General features: G+C 40.8%; 1 protein-coding gene across 2 annotated transcripts in view; it reads right to left on the bottom strand.

Moving 5' to 3' along the window:
- LOC100488482 overlaps nt 1-11727 on the bottom strand; it is a 127034-nt gene extending 115307 nt beyond the window's left edge. Inside the window, exon 1 of one of the 2 annotated variants that reach the window (XM_031895348.1) lies at nt 11226-11727. In XM_031895348.1, coding sequence (XP_031751208.1) covers nt 11226-11631 — 406 coding nt within the window. In that variant the 5' untranslated portion in view covers nt 11632-11727. The remainder of the gene's footprint in view (nt 1-11225) is intronic. The other variant, XM_031895347.1, reaches the window with a different exon arrangement.
- Nucleotides 11728-13277: the final 1550 nt, after the last annotated feature.

Raw genomic sequence — 13277 nt, 5'->3', positions numbered from 1 at the left:
CCCTTGGTCCCGAGCATTCTGGATAATGGGTCCTATACCTGTATTATCAAAATTGCCAAATTTAGGAAAGCTTTGCGACTTGGTACTTTGGAGTAGAAAGACATGGGTACCCATTTTAGATTCAGGGGAATGTGTACTTTCCAAAAATATATGGCTTTCTGGGGTGAGTGTACTTTTTTGTAACGTTGTCCCACACAAAATGATGTAAATGTGTTGATTTTGCAGAAGCTGAAATGACAGAAATGGCAGATCATATGGGGGTATGTTCACATTGGGGTCCCTACATGCCACATACTTAGGTAAACCTATACATATTGGGCATCAAACTGTTCAGTGGACCCCTGGCGTTCAAATTTAGGGTGTTTTATCTTGGTACCTAATGCTATGTGGGAGATAAGATGCTGCAAATTGGAAGCTTTGAGGGGATTTTTGGAATTGTCATCAAAATTGCTAACTTTAGAAATGCTTTGCGGCTTGGTACTTTGGAGTAGAAAGACACAGGTACCCATTTTAGATTCGGGGGAATGTGTAATTTCCAAAAATATATGGCTTTCTGGGGTAAGCGTACTTTTTACTAGCTTTATCTCACACAAAATGATGTAAATGTGTTGATTTTGTAGAAGCTGAAATGACAGAAATGGCAGATCATATGGGGTATGTTCACATTGGGGCTCCTACATGCCACATACTTAGGTAAACCTATACATATTGCGCATCAAACTGTTCAGTGAACCCCTGGTGTTCATATTTAGGGTGTTTTATATTGGTACCTAATGATACATGGGAGATAAGATGCTGCAAACTGGAAGCTTTGAGAGGATTTTTGGAAATATTATCAAAATTGCCAACTTTAGGAAAGCTTTGCGGCTTGGTACTTTGGAGTAGAAAGACATGGGTACCCATTTTAGATTCAGGGGAATGTGTACTTTCCAAAAATATATGGATTTCTGGGGTGAGTGTACTTTTTGTAGCTTTATCCTACATAAAATGATGTAAATGTGTTGATTTTGCAGAAGCTGAAATAACAGAAATGATGGATCATATGGGGGGATGTTCTGTCCCTTTCTGATTTTAACAGTGACCCCTTACCCTTCTCTGACCATCACCTGGTTACATTTTCTGTCTGTCACTCTCCTTCCCAACCTGCTCCTTCCCCCGCTGTATTAATTAGAAACACACGTGACGTAGATCTCCCGGCCTTAGCTTGCTCTTTCAGGTCCAGTCTCTCCTCCTTTAATGAGATGTCTGACCCTGATACCCTGGTTAGCACTCGGGTGCAAACCCCCCAGCCCCTGGCTAAATGTGCAGACCAAATTCCTACGCTCCTGTGCGAGGTCTGCGGAATGTATGTGGAGGAAATCCCATACGCAAGCAGACTTTATCCACTGTAAATTCCTATTGGCCTGCCTAAACTCTGCCCCTAAACAGGAATACTACAACACCCTCATAAACAGTAATAAATCCAACCCAAAACGCCTATTTTCCATATTCAATACCCTTCTGCGTCCCTCACAGACTCCACCACCTGACTTTATGCACTCTCCCCAGGACTTTGCTGATTTCTTCCTGAACAAAGTGGAGTCCATCCGCAATCAAATTCCCTGCTCTAATAATACTAACTAGCTCCTCCTTCCTCAGCCCCCTTCTGCATGTCTTAGCTCATTTGGTCCCGTAACTGGCTCTGAAGTCTCCCGGCTTCTTTTGTCGGCTCCCCTCACCACTTGCTCTCTAGACCCCATGCCTTCTTCTATGCTCAAACACTGTGCTGCTGAGCTTACTCCGGCTCTTACTCATATCTTCAACTCTTCTCTGTCTTCTGGAAGTTTCCCCTCTTCATTCAAACAGGCCTGTGTCAAGCCCATGCTTAAAAAGGCCATGCTGGACCCGTCCTGTCTCTCTAACTACCGTCCTGTCTCGCTTTTACCGCTTGCCTCCAAAATCTTAGAGCGCATTGTCTTCTCCTGTATCACTACCTTTCTTAATGCACATAATTTACTGGACCCGCTGCAATCTGGCTTTTGGCCTGCGCACTCTACTGAGACAGCGTTGTGCAGAGTTATGAATGATCTTCAGGTTGCCAAAGCCAATGGTCACTTTTCCGTACTAATCCTCCTAGATCTATCGGCTGCGTTTGATACGGTTGACCACTCCCTCCTGATGCAAATTCTGCATTCGATTGGTCTCTGTAGTCAGGCTGCATCCTGGATCTCTTCCTACCTCTCTAACCGTTCATTCACTGTCTCCTATGCTAACAAAACCTCATCTCCAGTCCCTCTTAATGTGGGGGTACCCCAAGGCTCTGTACTTGGGCCATTGTTGTTCTCCCTTTACACGCTGTCTTTGGGAGATCTTATCCATTCATTTGGCTTTAAATATCATCTGTATGCTGATGATACCCAAATTTACTTTTCAACCCCTTCATTAACAGTTGAAACTGAGACTCAAATCTCTAACTGCCTCCTGGCCATCTCCAATTGGATGAACCAACGCCACCTCAGACTGAACCTAACAAAAACTGAACTAATGATCTTTCCGCCTAAGCCTGGTCCTACTCCCCCCTTTTCTATTGAAGGCACCCTCGTCAACCCTGTCAATTCCATGCGTTGTTTGGGGGTGATCTTTGACTCTAGTCTCTCCTTCTCTGACCATATTAACACCACTGTCAAAACCTGTCACTTTTTCTTATGCAATATTGCCAAAATCCGTCCCTTTCTTTCTACTGTAACAGCTAAGCTGCTCATGCATGCACTCATCCTATCCCGACTTGACTACTGTAACCTGCTACTAACCGGCCTCCCTAACTCCAGTCTCTCCCCCCTACACTCTATATTAAATACTGCTGCCAGAATTCTCCTCCTCTCATCCAGGAGAGTTCAGGCCCTTCCCCTGCTAAAGTCCTTATCGTGGCTTCCCATTAATCAAAGAATAGTTTACAAACTCCTTCTCTTAACCTTCAAAGCCCTCCATTACTCTGCCCCTCACTACATCTCTTCCCTTGTGTCTCCATACGTTCCTGGCCGACTCCTTCGTTCCTTGCAGAGCAACCGCTTGGTTGCACCTCCCACTACTACTGCTGTTTCCTGCCTTAAACCTTTCTGCCTTGCTGCCCCTTACATTTGGAATGCCCTCCCGGATTCCCTCCGGAGAGAATCCTGCCCCAGTCTTTTTAAAACTAAACTTAAAGACTACCTTTTGGAGCACTCACCCAGCACCTGATCTGGGAACTGGCACTTATACTGTAATGTCACCCACTGTGACCTATAGCACTTACATTTGCCCATTTGTGTCTGTTAGTTACCCTTCCCATATAGATTGTAAGCTCTACGGGGCAGAGACCTCCATCCTCTTGTGTTTCTGACTCTTATTGCAACTGTAACTGTACCTTGTATTTATTTGTATTTATTGTTGTACTTGGTATTTATCCATTATCTTTAACCCCCTGTTTGTATTAATGTATTCTACTGTACAGCGCTGCGTACATAAGTAACACTTTATAAATAAAGATATACATACATACATACATACATGTTCACATTGGGGCCCCTACATGCCACATACTTAGCTAAACCTATACATATTGAGCATCAAACTGTTCAGTGGACCCCTGCCGTTCATATTTAGGGTGTTTTATCTGGTTACTTTATGACCTGTAGGAGATAAGATACTATAGACTGGAAGCTTTGAATCGATTTTTAAGAAATTTCACAAATTTTGATAAAAACAAATAACTTTAGGAAAGCATTGTGACTTGATAGTTTGGAGTAGACAAACAGTTCTACCTATTCTGGATTCCACAGAATCTGTTCTTTCTAAAAAATGTATAATTTTCTGGGATAAACCTTCTGTTAGTGTTTTGTCCTTTGAAATCTAAAGTATGCAGCTTTCTGGAGCAGTGCTTTGGAAATTTAGTAGTGTACTGCTGGGAGTTTTTGACCTATACAAGTGAGAAATCTCCATAAAACTATATATATTTGGTATTGGCACGTTCAGGAGACATGGGACTTTCCAAATCAGTTGTATTTTCGTGCATAAAATAATTTCTGTTTCTGGTGTATGTGTTTATATTATGGAAAAAAATGTTTTTCATTTTTTAGACATTTAGAAGCCTATATCTTGTTACAGAATTGGAATTACTCAAAAATTCCACAAAGCTTAGGTTGTGTTGAAAAAAACGATATACAGTTTTCCTGGGTTTCACCGAGGAAAAGCCCCTAAAGTGAAAAAGTGCAAAATGTTCAAAAACTGTCTGGCAGTAGAAGTTCCACTTTGTTCAAAATGGCTGGCAGTGAAATTGTTAATGTTGCAGCTCCCTAAATTGTTAATACATACAGTAAGTGTTCTGGAGATATATTACTTAACTATAATATATATTATTGCTCTTAATCTACAGCTGCCAACATTATATGTATTTATGTAGAATTCACAGGGGGTCACGCTGAGTGTCCTTTTATTAATAATTTGATTATTGAGACTTAGCAGGAGCAGCTGCATTTCCCACCATAGGCTTATACTCGAGTCAATAAGTTTTTCTAGTTTTCTTAGGTAAAATTAGGTACCTCGGTTTATATTCGGATCGGCTTATACTCGAGTATATACAGTAAGCTTTGTAGAGCCACCATTTTCAAAACAGTTCAATCTTATAATCACACCAAAATATAGAAGGAAATTTTTGTTGGACTATTACACATGACTTTTTTGAACACTGATATATTTTTGCAAATTTCATGCTTTCTACACCCCATATTCCCACTAATCAGCAAAATAATCAAACTGTGCTTGATATAAGGGAGACTTTCCACACCTTGTACCTTGTGCTCACTAGTCTGAATCATGTGCAAGCATTGTAGTATTGTTGGGGGTGCCCATTTGTAAGGCTAAATGCAAAAAAACAGATTCATGAAAAAGTGAGTGCTTACCACAGAAAAAGTCACCCACTTTCTATTCATTCCTATGAGATTTTTAGAAGCGTATTTATCAATGGGTAAAGGTTAGATTTCACTGTTTGATAAATATGCTTCTAAAAATTCTACAGGAATGAATAGAAAGTGGGTGAATATTTATGTGGTGTGCGCTAATCCCAAATTTTGATAAATCTGCTTCTAAATTTGTCCATGAGTCGTAACCCATAGCAACCAGTCTGCAGAAAGCATTTTATCGACAGCTGTTTAAAAGCAAATGTCTTATACTGTAGGTTGCTATGGGTTACTGCTCATTGACAAACATAGTGCCTTTTCTTACATACCATATATACTCGAGTATAAGCCGATCCGAATATAAGCCGAGGTACCTAATTTTACCCAAGAAAACTGGAAAAATTTATTGACTCGAGTATAAGCCTAGGGTGGGAAATGCAGCCGCTACTGCTAAGTTTCAATAATCAAATAAATAACAGATAAATAAATATATAACTTTAGGGAAAGAAACATGCTGCAGCAGCAGACAAAAGCAAGTTTAGGAACGCTAAGGAAGCTGCCATACTAATTATCATCAATTATTATAAGTACTTGGACCCCAGTGTACAAGTCCCACCACAGTACTACAATAGTAGTTACAAGGGCAAAATAATTCTTGATGCTGGACTTAATACAAATTTAATTTTTGTAAATAACAAGTTATTTTACCAATTACTTACTCTGGCTCATTGTGCAGATGGATGTGCAGAGGTGGAACTGATATTTTCAAGTAGGTTAACAGTTATAGGTTAGGTTAACAGTTATAGGTTAGGTTATATTTAACCAAGCTATGCAGCTTATAAGTTAGAAATACAAAAACATCTTCTTGTTTTGTTCATTCCTTGATATATTGCACAATAAACAAGAACTCCCTTCAATAAAACTCAATGGAGTGGCAAAACACTTCTATGCTGCTACCGTATAAACTTCTCTGTGTAGTTTTCAGTATCATTATTTATATCCTCCATTGTCACTGGCATCAGTTTGTCTGTGTAACCTTCCAGCTAACTGTGATTCCTGGCATTGGACTTAAATAAAACAGGCAACCCATAATTGTGACACATGTGCCCTTGAGAAAAGCAATATTATTATTAACTGCCACAGCAGAGGTTTAAAAGCATATTTCCCATTATGCACCCAACATCCTCCATCATTTAACATAAATGTGCTTAGCACTGGGACTATCAAGCCCTATCTGTACCTGTGTAATTTGATTTCAGCTACAGCACAAGGTGACTTGTTCATCACAGCAATAGAAGAAACTTTTAGGAAGCACAGGCGATGACTGTCAGAAGCGACTAACTCCTAATTCCGCGACTAGAAGGCAAAGTACAGCGGGGAGGCAGCGCCACTTCCGCCTTCAGTGTAAGTCAGTCAGAACACAGCGAGTGCGCGCACAGCACCAATTGGTTTAAGTAGCGCTGGAGATGTAACGCGCGCTCACCCCGTGGACGCAGATGAGCAAGTGCGCGCACAGCACCAATAGAGACAGCAGAAACTGGGGGCCCAGTTGAAGTAGCGCTGGAGATGTAACGCGCGCTCACCCCATGGACGCAGGTGCGCGCACAGCACCAATTGCTTTTAGTTGCGCTGGAGATATAATACGCTTGTAACCCCCCCGTCCGCTCATAACCACCCGTCGCCAGATCGAGAGTTGGACACAAGTGGAGGGAGGGAGGTTGGGAGAGGTATACTTGAGTATAAGCCGAGGGTTACTTTGTGAGCACATTTTTTGTGCTCAAAAACTCGGCTTATACTCGAGTATATATAGTAGTTACATAGGGTTGAAAAAAGACCATCAAGTTCAACCCTTACAAGTAAACCCAGCACATACAAACCTATACTTACCAATCTATACACTCACATACAGACCCATACTGACCTATCTATCCACTCACATACAGACCCATACTGACCTATCGATCCACTCACATACAGACCCATACTGACCTATCTATCCACTCACATACAGACCCACACTGACCTATCTATACACTCACATACAGACCCACACTGACCTATCTATACACTCACTTACAGACCCACACTGACCTATCTATACACTCACTTACAGACCCACACTGACCTATCTATCCACTCACATACAGACCCATACTGACCTATCTATCCACTCACATACAGACCCACACTGACCTATCTATACACTCACATACAGACCCACACTGACCTATCTATACACTCACTTACAGACCCACACTGACCTATCTATCCACTCACATACAGACCCACACTGACCTATCTATCCACTCACATACAGACCCATACTGCCCTATCTATCCACTCACATACAGACCCACACTGACCTATCTATCCACTCACATACAGACCCACACTGACCTATCTATACACTCACATACAGACCCACACTGACCTATCTATACACTCACTTACAGACCCACACTGACCTATCTATACACTCACTTACAGACCCATACTGACCTATCTATCCACTCACATACAGACCCATACTGACCTATCTATCCACTCACATACAGACCCACACTGACCTATCTATACACTCACATACAGACCCACACTGACCTATCTATACACTCACTTACAGACCCACACTGACCTATCTATCCACTCACATACAGACCCACACTGACCTATCTATCCACTCACATACAGACCCATACTGCCCTATCTATCCACTCACATACAGACCCACACTGACCTATCTATCCACTCACATACAGACCCACACTGACCTATCTATACACTCACTTACAGACCCACACTGACCTATCTATCCACTCACATACAGACCCATACTGGCCTATCTATACACTCACATACAGACCCATACTGACCTATACTGACTATGGAACATCTTTAAAACATTGCTTTGCAGGTATACACAACAGTATATTCCCCTTGTAAGCAAGAAGAGGCATCGCAAAGCAAAACCTTTATGGCGGAATAAAAGAGTTAGGGTCGAGGTTGGTAATAAAAAACGTGCTTTTAAAGCATTCAAGTTAGCTGGGACAGCGGAAACTTTCATCAGGTACAAGGAAGCAAATAAAGCATGCAAAAAAGCTATCAGGCAAGCTAAAATAGAGATGGAAAGGGATATTGCAGCTAGGAGTAAAAAGAAAAACTCTTATTTTTCATCTGTCTATACATCTGAGGAGCCACATAATGAAGGCTTCCCTTTTAATATACCCAGTGCTAGTAATTTAGCTACTGACGCGTGGGTCACTCAGGAGGAAATTCAAAAGAGACTTGAACATGTAAAGGTAAACAAAGGTCCAGGACTGGATGGGATTCATCCCAGGGTATTAAATGAGCTGAGCGCTGTGATTGCCAAGCCTCTTCACATAATTTTTCAGGATTCGTTGAGGTTTGGCATGGTGCCGAGAGACTGGCGAATTGCTAATGTGGTGCCATTATTTAAAAAGGGATCTCGTTCTCAGCCTGAAAACTATAGGCCTGTTAGTCTGACATCAGTAGTAGGAAAGCTTCTGGAAGGGGTAATAAGGGATAGGATAGTTGAATACATTGCAGTTCACAATACTATTAGTTTGTGCCAGCATGGTTTTATGCCTAACAGATCTTGCCAGACTAATTTAGTTGCCTTTTATGAGGAGGTGAGTAGGAACCTTGATGCTGGAATGGCAGTTGATGTCATCTACTTAGATTTTGCTAAAGCGTTTGATACAGTACCTCACAGAAGGTTAATGATCAAATTGAGGAATATTGGCCTAGAACATAATATTTGTAATTGGATAGAGAACTGGCTGAAGGATAGAGTACAAAGAGTGGTGGTAAATGGAACATTTTCTAATTGGGCCAGTGTGGTTAGTGGAGTACCGCAGGGGTCAGTCCTTGGTCCCTTGCTTTTTAACTTGTTTATTAATGACCTGGAGGTGGGCATAGAGAGTTCTGTTTCTATTTTTGCTGATGACACTAAATTGTGCAAAACTATAAGTTCCATGAAGGATGCTGCCGCTTTGCAGAGCGATTTGACAAAATTGGAAAACTGGGCAGCAAACTGGAAAATGAGGTTCAATGTTGACAAGTGCAAAGTTATGCACTTTGGTAGAAATAATATAAACGCAAACTATCTACTAAATGGTAGTGTGTTGGGGGTATCCTTAATGGAGAAGGATCTAGGGGTTTTTGTTGATCACAAGTTGTCCAATTCCAGGCAGTGTCATTCTGTGGCTACTACAGCAAATAAAGTGCTGTCTTGTATAAAAAAAAGGCATTGACTCAAGGGATGAGAACATATTTTTGCCTCTTTATAGGTCCCTGGTAAGGCCTCACCTTGAGTATGCAGTGCAGTTTTGGGCTCCAGTCCTTAAGAAGGATATTAATGAGCTGGAGAAAGTGCAGAGACGTGCAACTAAACTGGTAAAGGGGATGGAAGATTTAAACTATGAGGTTAGACTATCGAGGTTGGGGTTGTTTTCTCTGGAAAAGAGGCGCTTGCGAGGGGACATGATTACTCTGTACAAGTACATTAGAGGGGATTATAGGCAGTTGGGGGATGTTCTTTTTTCCCATAAAAACAATCAGCGCACCAGAGGTCACCCCTATAGATTAGAGGAACAGAGCTTCCATTTGAAGCAGCGTAGGTGGTTTTTCACGGTGAGGGCAGTGAGGCTGTGGAATGCCCTTCCTAGTGATGTGGTAATGGCAGACTCTGTTAATGCCTGTAAGAGGGGCCTGGATGAGTTTTTGAACAAGCAGAATATTCAAGGCTATTGTGATACTAATATCTACAGTTAGTATTACTGGTTGTATATATATAGTTTATGTATGTGAGTGTATAGATAGGTTAGTATAGGTTGTGTGCTGGGTTTACTCGGATGGGTTGAACTTGATGGACAATGGTCTTTTTTCAACCCTATGTAACTATGTAACTATGTAACTATCTATACACTCACATACAGACCCATACTGACCTATCTATCCACTCACATACAGACCCATACTGACCTATCTATCCACTCACATACAGACCCATACTGACCTATCTATACACTCACATACAGACCCATACTGACCTAGCTATACACTCACATACAGACCCACACTGACCTATCTATCCACTCACATACAGACCCACACTGACCTAGCTATACACTCACATACAGACCCACACTGACCTATCTATCCACTCACATACAGACCCACACTGACCTATCTATACACTCACATACAGACCCACACTGACCTATCCACTCACATACAGACCCATACTGACCTATCTATACACTCACATACAGACCCATATCGACCTATCTGCTTTAATTTAGCCAGCAATGCCAGGTGTAAAACACCTGTGGTTCTTTTTATTTACTCCAGTGGGACATAACCTGCAATAAGAAGCAGGTATTTTGATACCAGCTGCAAGTAACAGAAATGACAATCACGAATATAGGTATACAGAAAGACCCCTTATATGGAAAACCCTCAGGTCCTAAGTATTCTGCATAACAGGTCCCATAAAACCTGTGCCAGAAATCTGTGCACTAATCTTTATCATTTTAAAGCGGACCTGTCACCTTAAGAAATAATTTCAAATTGTTTTCTATTGTGTTTGGCAAGCAAAATAAACTTTACTTACACTATATAAATTATTTGAATCTTATTTTCTTCAGCCTTGGAATTCACAATTGCAGCAAGCAGGCAGGGGCCATTTTGTGGACACTGTTATCAAAGCAGGCATTGCATCCTGCCAATATCTTGTTTCTGTGCCAGTATGGGGGGCCTGATACCCATGTCCATGCACTGGTTACACAATTACATGGTGAGGAGGGAGGGGGATGTGAGGGGCGCAGCAACATCTAAGGAGTTCTGAATTGAAAGTGAAAGTAACTGTCTGCCCCGCCTCTATGCCTAAAGCATAGAGGCGGGGCAGGCATTATATGATTGACAGCTGGGATTTTAAAATGCTTTTATAATGGGTATGGATGTGGTAATAAAAAAATTATTTTGGGTTTCATGTTTAATTTGAAAAGGGCTTTTATTATACAGCTTTTTATGTCTGGGTGACAGGTCCCCTTTAATGCTGTAACTTTGGATTAATGTTTCTAACATATTTGTGAGTGTGCAAAATTTACCTACAAATACTTTTATTCAAAAAATGTTCATAAAACGTTAAATTATATGGATACAAGACAAATAAATGAATGACTAAGCTTATGGTTTTCATCCAGTGCATTATGTTGTAATTACTTTTATAAAGTAATTATGTTTTTCATCCAGCTAATATAAAAACATTATGAATTTAGCGTACTGTACCTGAGATTATTGGCTGTGGAATTATTTCATCTGTGTCTTCAACTTTATCAATCAAAATGCTTTTCACTTTTAAGACTTCTTTTAAGTTTCGTACTAGAGTTTCCCGGTATTGCTTTAGGTTATCGTTGAATCTCTGAGAATTGGAATATTCAACAAATAAATTGCCATCCATCTCCCTGCCAGTAGCTGCTGATTTCCACAGAAAGGTTGGATCAGTGAGCCCAATCCCAGTGCCAGCTTCCTGAACAGCTTTATATAAAACCTTTTCCTGCAGTTTATAGAGAACACGGATGGAGATTTCTGCTTTGATGAGAGGGCAAATAATGTTTCCATCAGTGCGAGTGAAGGCATCACACAGGCGAATCAGGACTTTGGATGGTCTGGCTTTCCTAGGATTATGTGCCATTCTTCAAGTGCAATCTTTAACTTTTTTCTTTTTTCATGCAAAAATGAACAAAAAACCTTGTGATATTTTGTCACTGAACGATATTTGTAACGTCTCAAGGCAGAATGAATGCAGAACAGCAGTACAAAGGGAATGTATTTCTGCTACAAGGAAATGGGGAGAACAAAGAAATGAAAGTGAAACAAAACAGTGGGTGCTAGCCTGTTTAATGGGGACTCAGGGGCAGTCACACTCCTAGAAATAATGGCAACAGGACGGCACTGACTGTACTTCATTCTACAGCTATAAAACATCCCTTTCCAAATTAAACTTGTGACCATAAATAAAGTGTGTTCTGCTGGGAAATCAGTTCTTAAAGCAGGAGGGGGTTTCCTTGAACAAAGCAGTAACTTGGATAAATTGCAGTTAATAAGTTCTAATGTGTGTGCGAATCTGCCATAGCCCCTCAACCACTAATATTCAGATCAATGACATCTGCTCTGCATACACATGTTTCTTATTACATTGGCATTTTGAAATTATATTTTAACTCATCTGAATGCCATTTTAAAATATAATGTGCTGTTTCCCTGCACTGGTAAAACTGGTGTGTTTGCTACAGATTTGCTACTATAGTTTATATAAATAAGCTGCTGTGTAGCCCAGGGGGCAGTCATTCAAGATGGAAAAAAGGAGAAAAGGCACAGGATACATAGCAGATAACAGATAAAGCCCTGTTGTACTTTACAGAGCTTATCCGTTATCTGCTAGGCAACCTGTGCCTTTTCTCCTTTTTTCCAGCTTGAATGGCTGCCCCCTGGGCTATACAGCAGCTTATTTATATAAACTAGAGAAGGGTTTCTGTAGCAAACACACCAGATGTACCAGTGCAGGGCAACAGTGCATTATATTGTAAATTACTTTTATACACTTTCATTTTTAAATGTTACTGTTCCTTAAACACAATCTTTCTGAATTTATGAGTTAATGACATCAAAAAATGGAACTTTGATACTCCAGATTCACTAAAGTGATGTTATAGAATGGCAATTTAACTAGTGTACAAAACTGACATATTCAAAAAATAAATTCTTTTTTGAATCTGCTGTGCTTTTATGTGAATTCTTACACTAATTGGATGCTCACCCTCTATTTGTATACTGACCATTTACTATCCTCAGCTGTAAAGCAAGCATCTTATTGAGCTAGTGCACCTGGGCTAACTATGGGGGTTATATAATGAATGGACTTAAGTTTGCTAATTTGTAACCCATAGCAACCATAGGTTACATTTACTTGCCACCTGTTTAAAGGCAAGCATCTGACAGGTTGCTATGGTTTACCAAATGTAGAATCAGTAAATACTGTCTGCTCATTGGTTGATATACTGTAAGTTACTTCACTTTACTGAGTTATTCTACAACTTTTTGCTGTGCTGCACCACGCCAATCGTTCCCCCCTGACACGGTAAACATACACGCGATCAGGGGAGAACCTCAGATGGGGGACCCTGCAGGGGGTTAGGGGGTACAGTGTATGCGGCCGGCGAAGGCACCTGAGCACCCCCCCAGTCTGACCCTGGCAAGGGGGGATAGAATTTGATGTAAAACAAAAGAAGAATTTGGTTTAACCGTAACAAAAAATCTTATAGTGCCCACTTCATGGAG

The sequence above is a fragment of the Xenopus tropicalis genome, chromosome 1 (assembly GCF_000004195.4).
Source record: "Xenopus tropicalis strain Nigerian chromosome 1, UCB_Xtro_10.0, whole genome shotgun sequence".
Taxonomy (NCBI): Eukaryota; Metazoa; Chordata; class Amphibia; order Anura; family Pipidae; genus Xenopus; species Xenopus tropicalis.
Note: the sequence above shows the minus strand (reverse complement) of the source record. Positions and strands in the feature narration are given on the sequence as shown.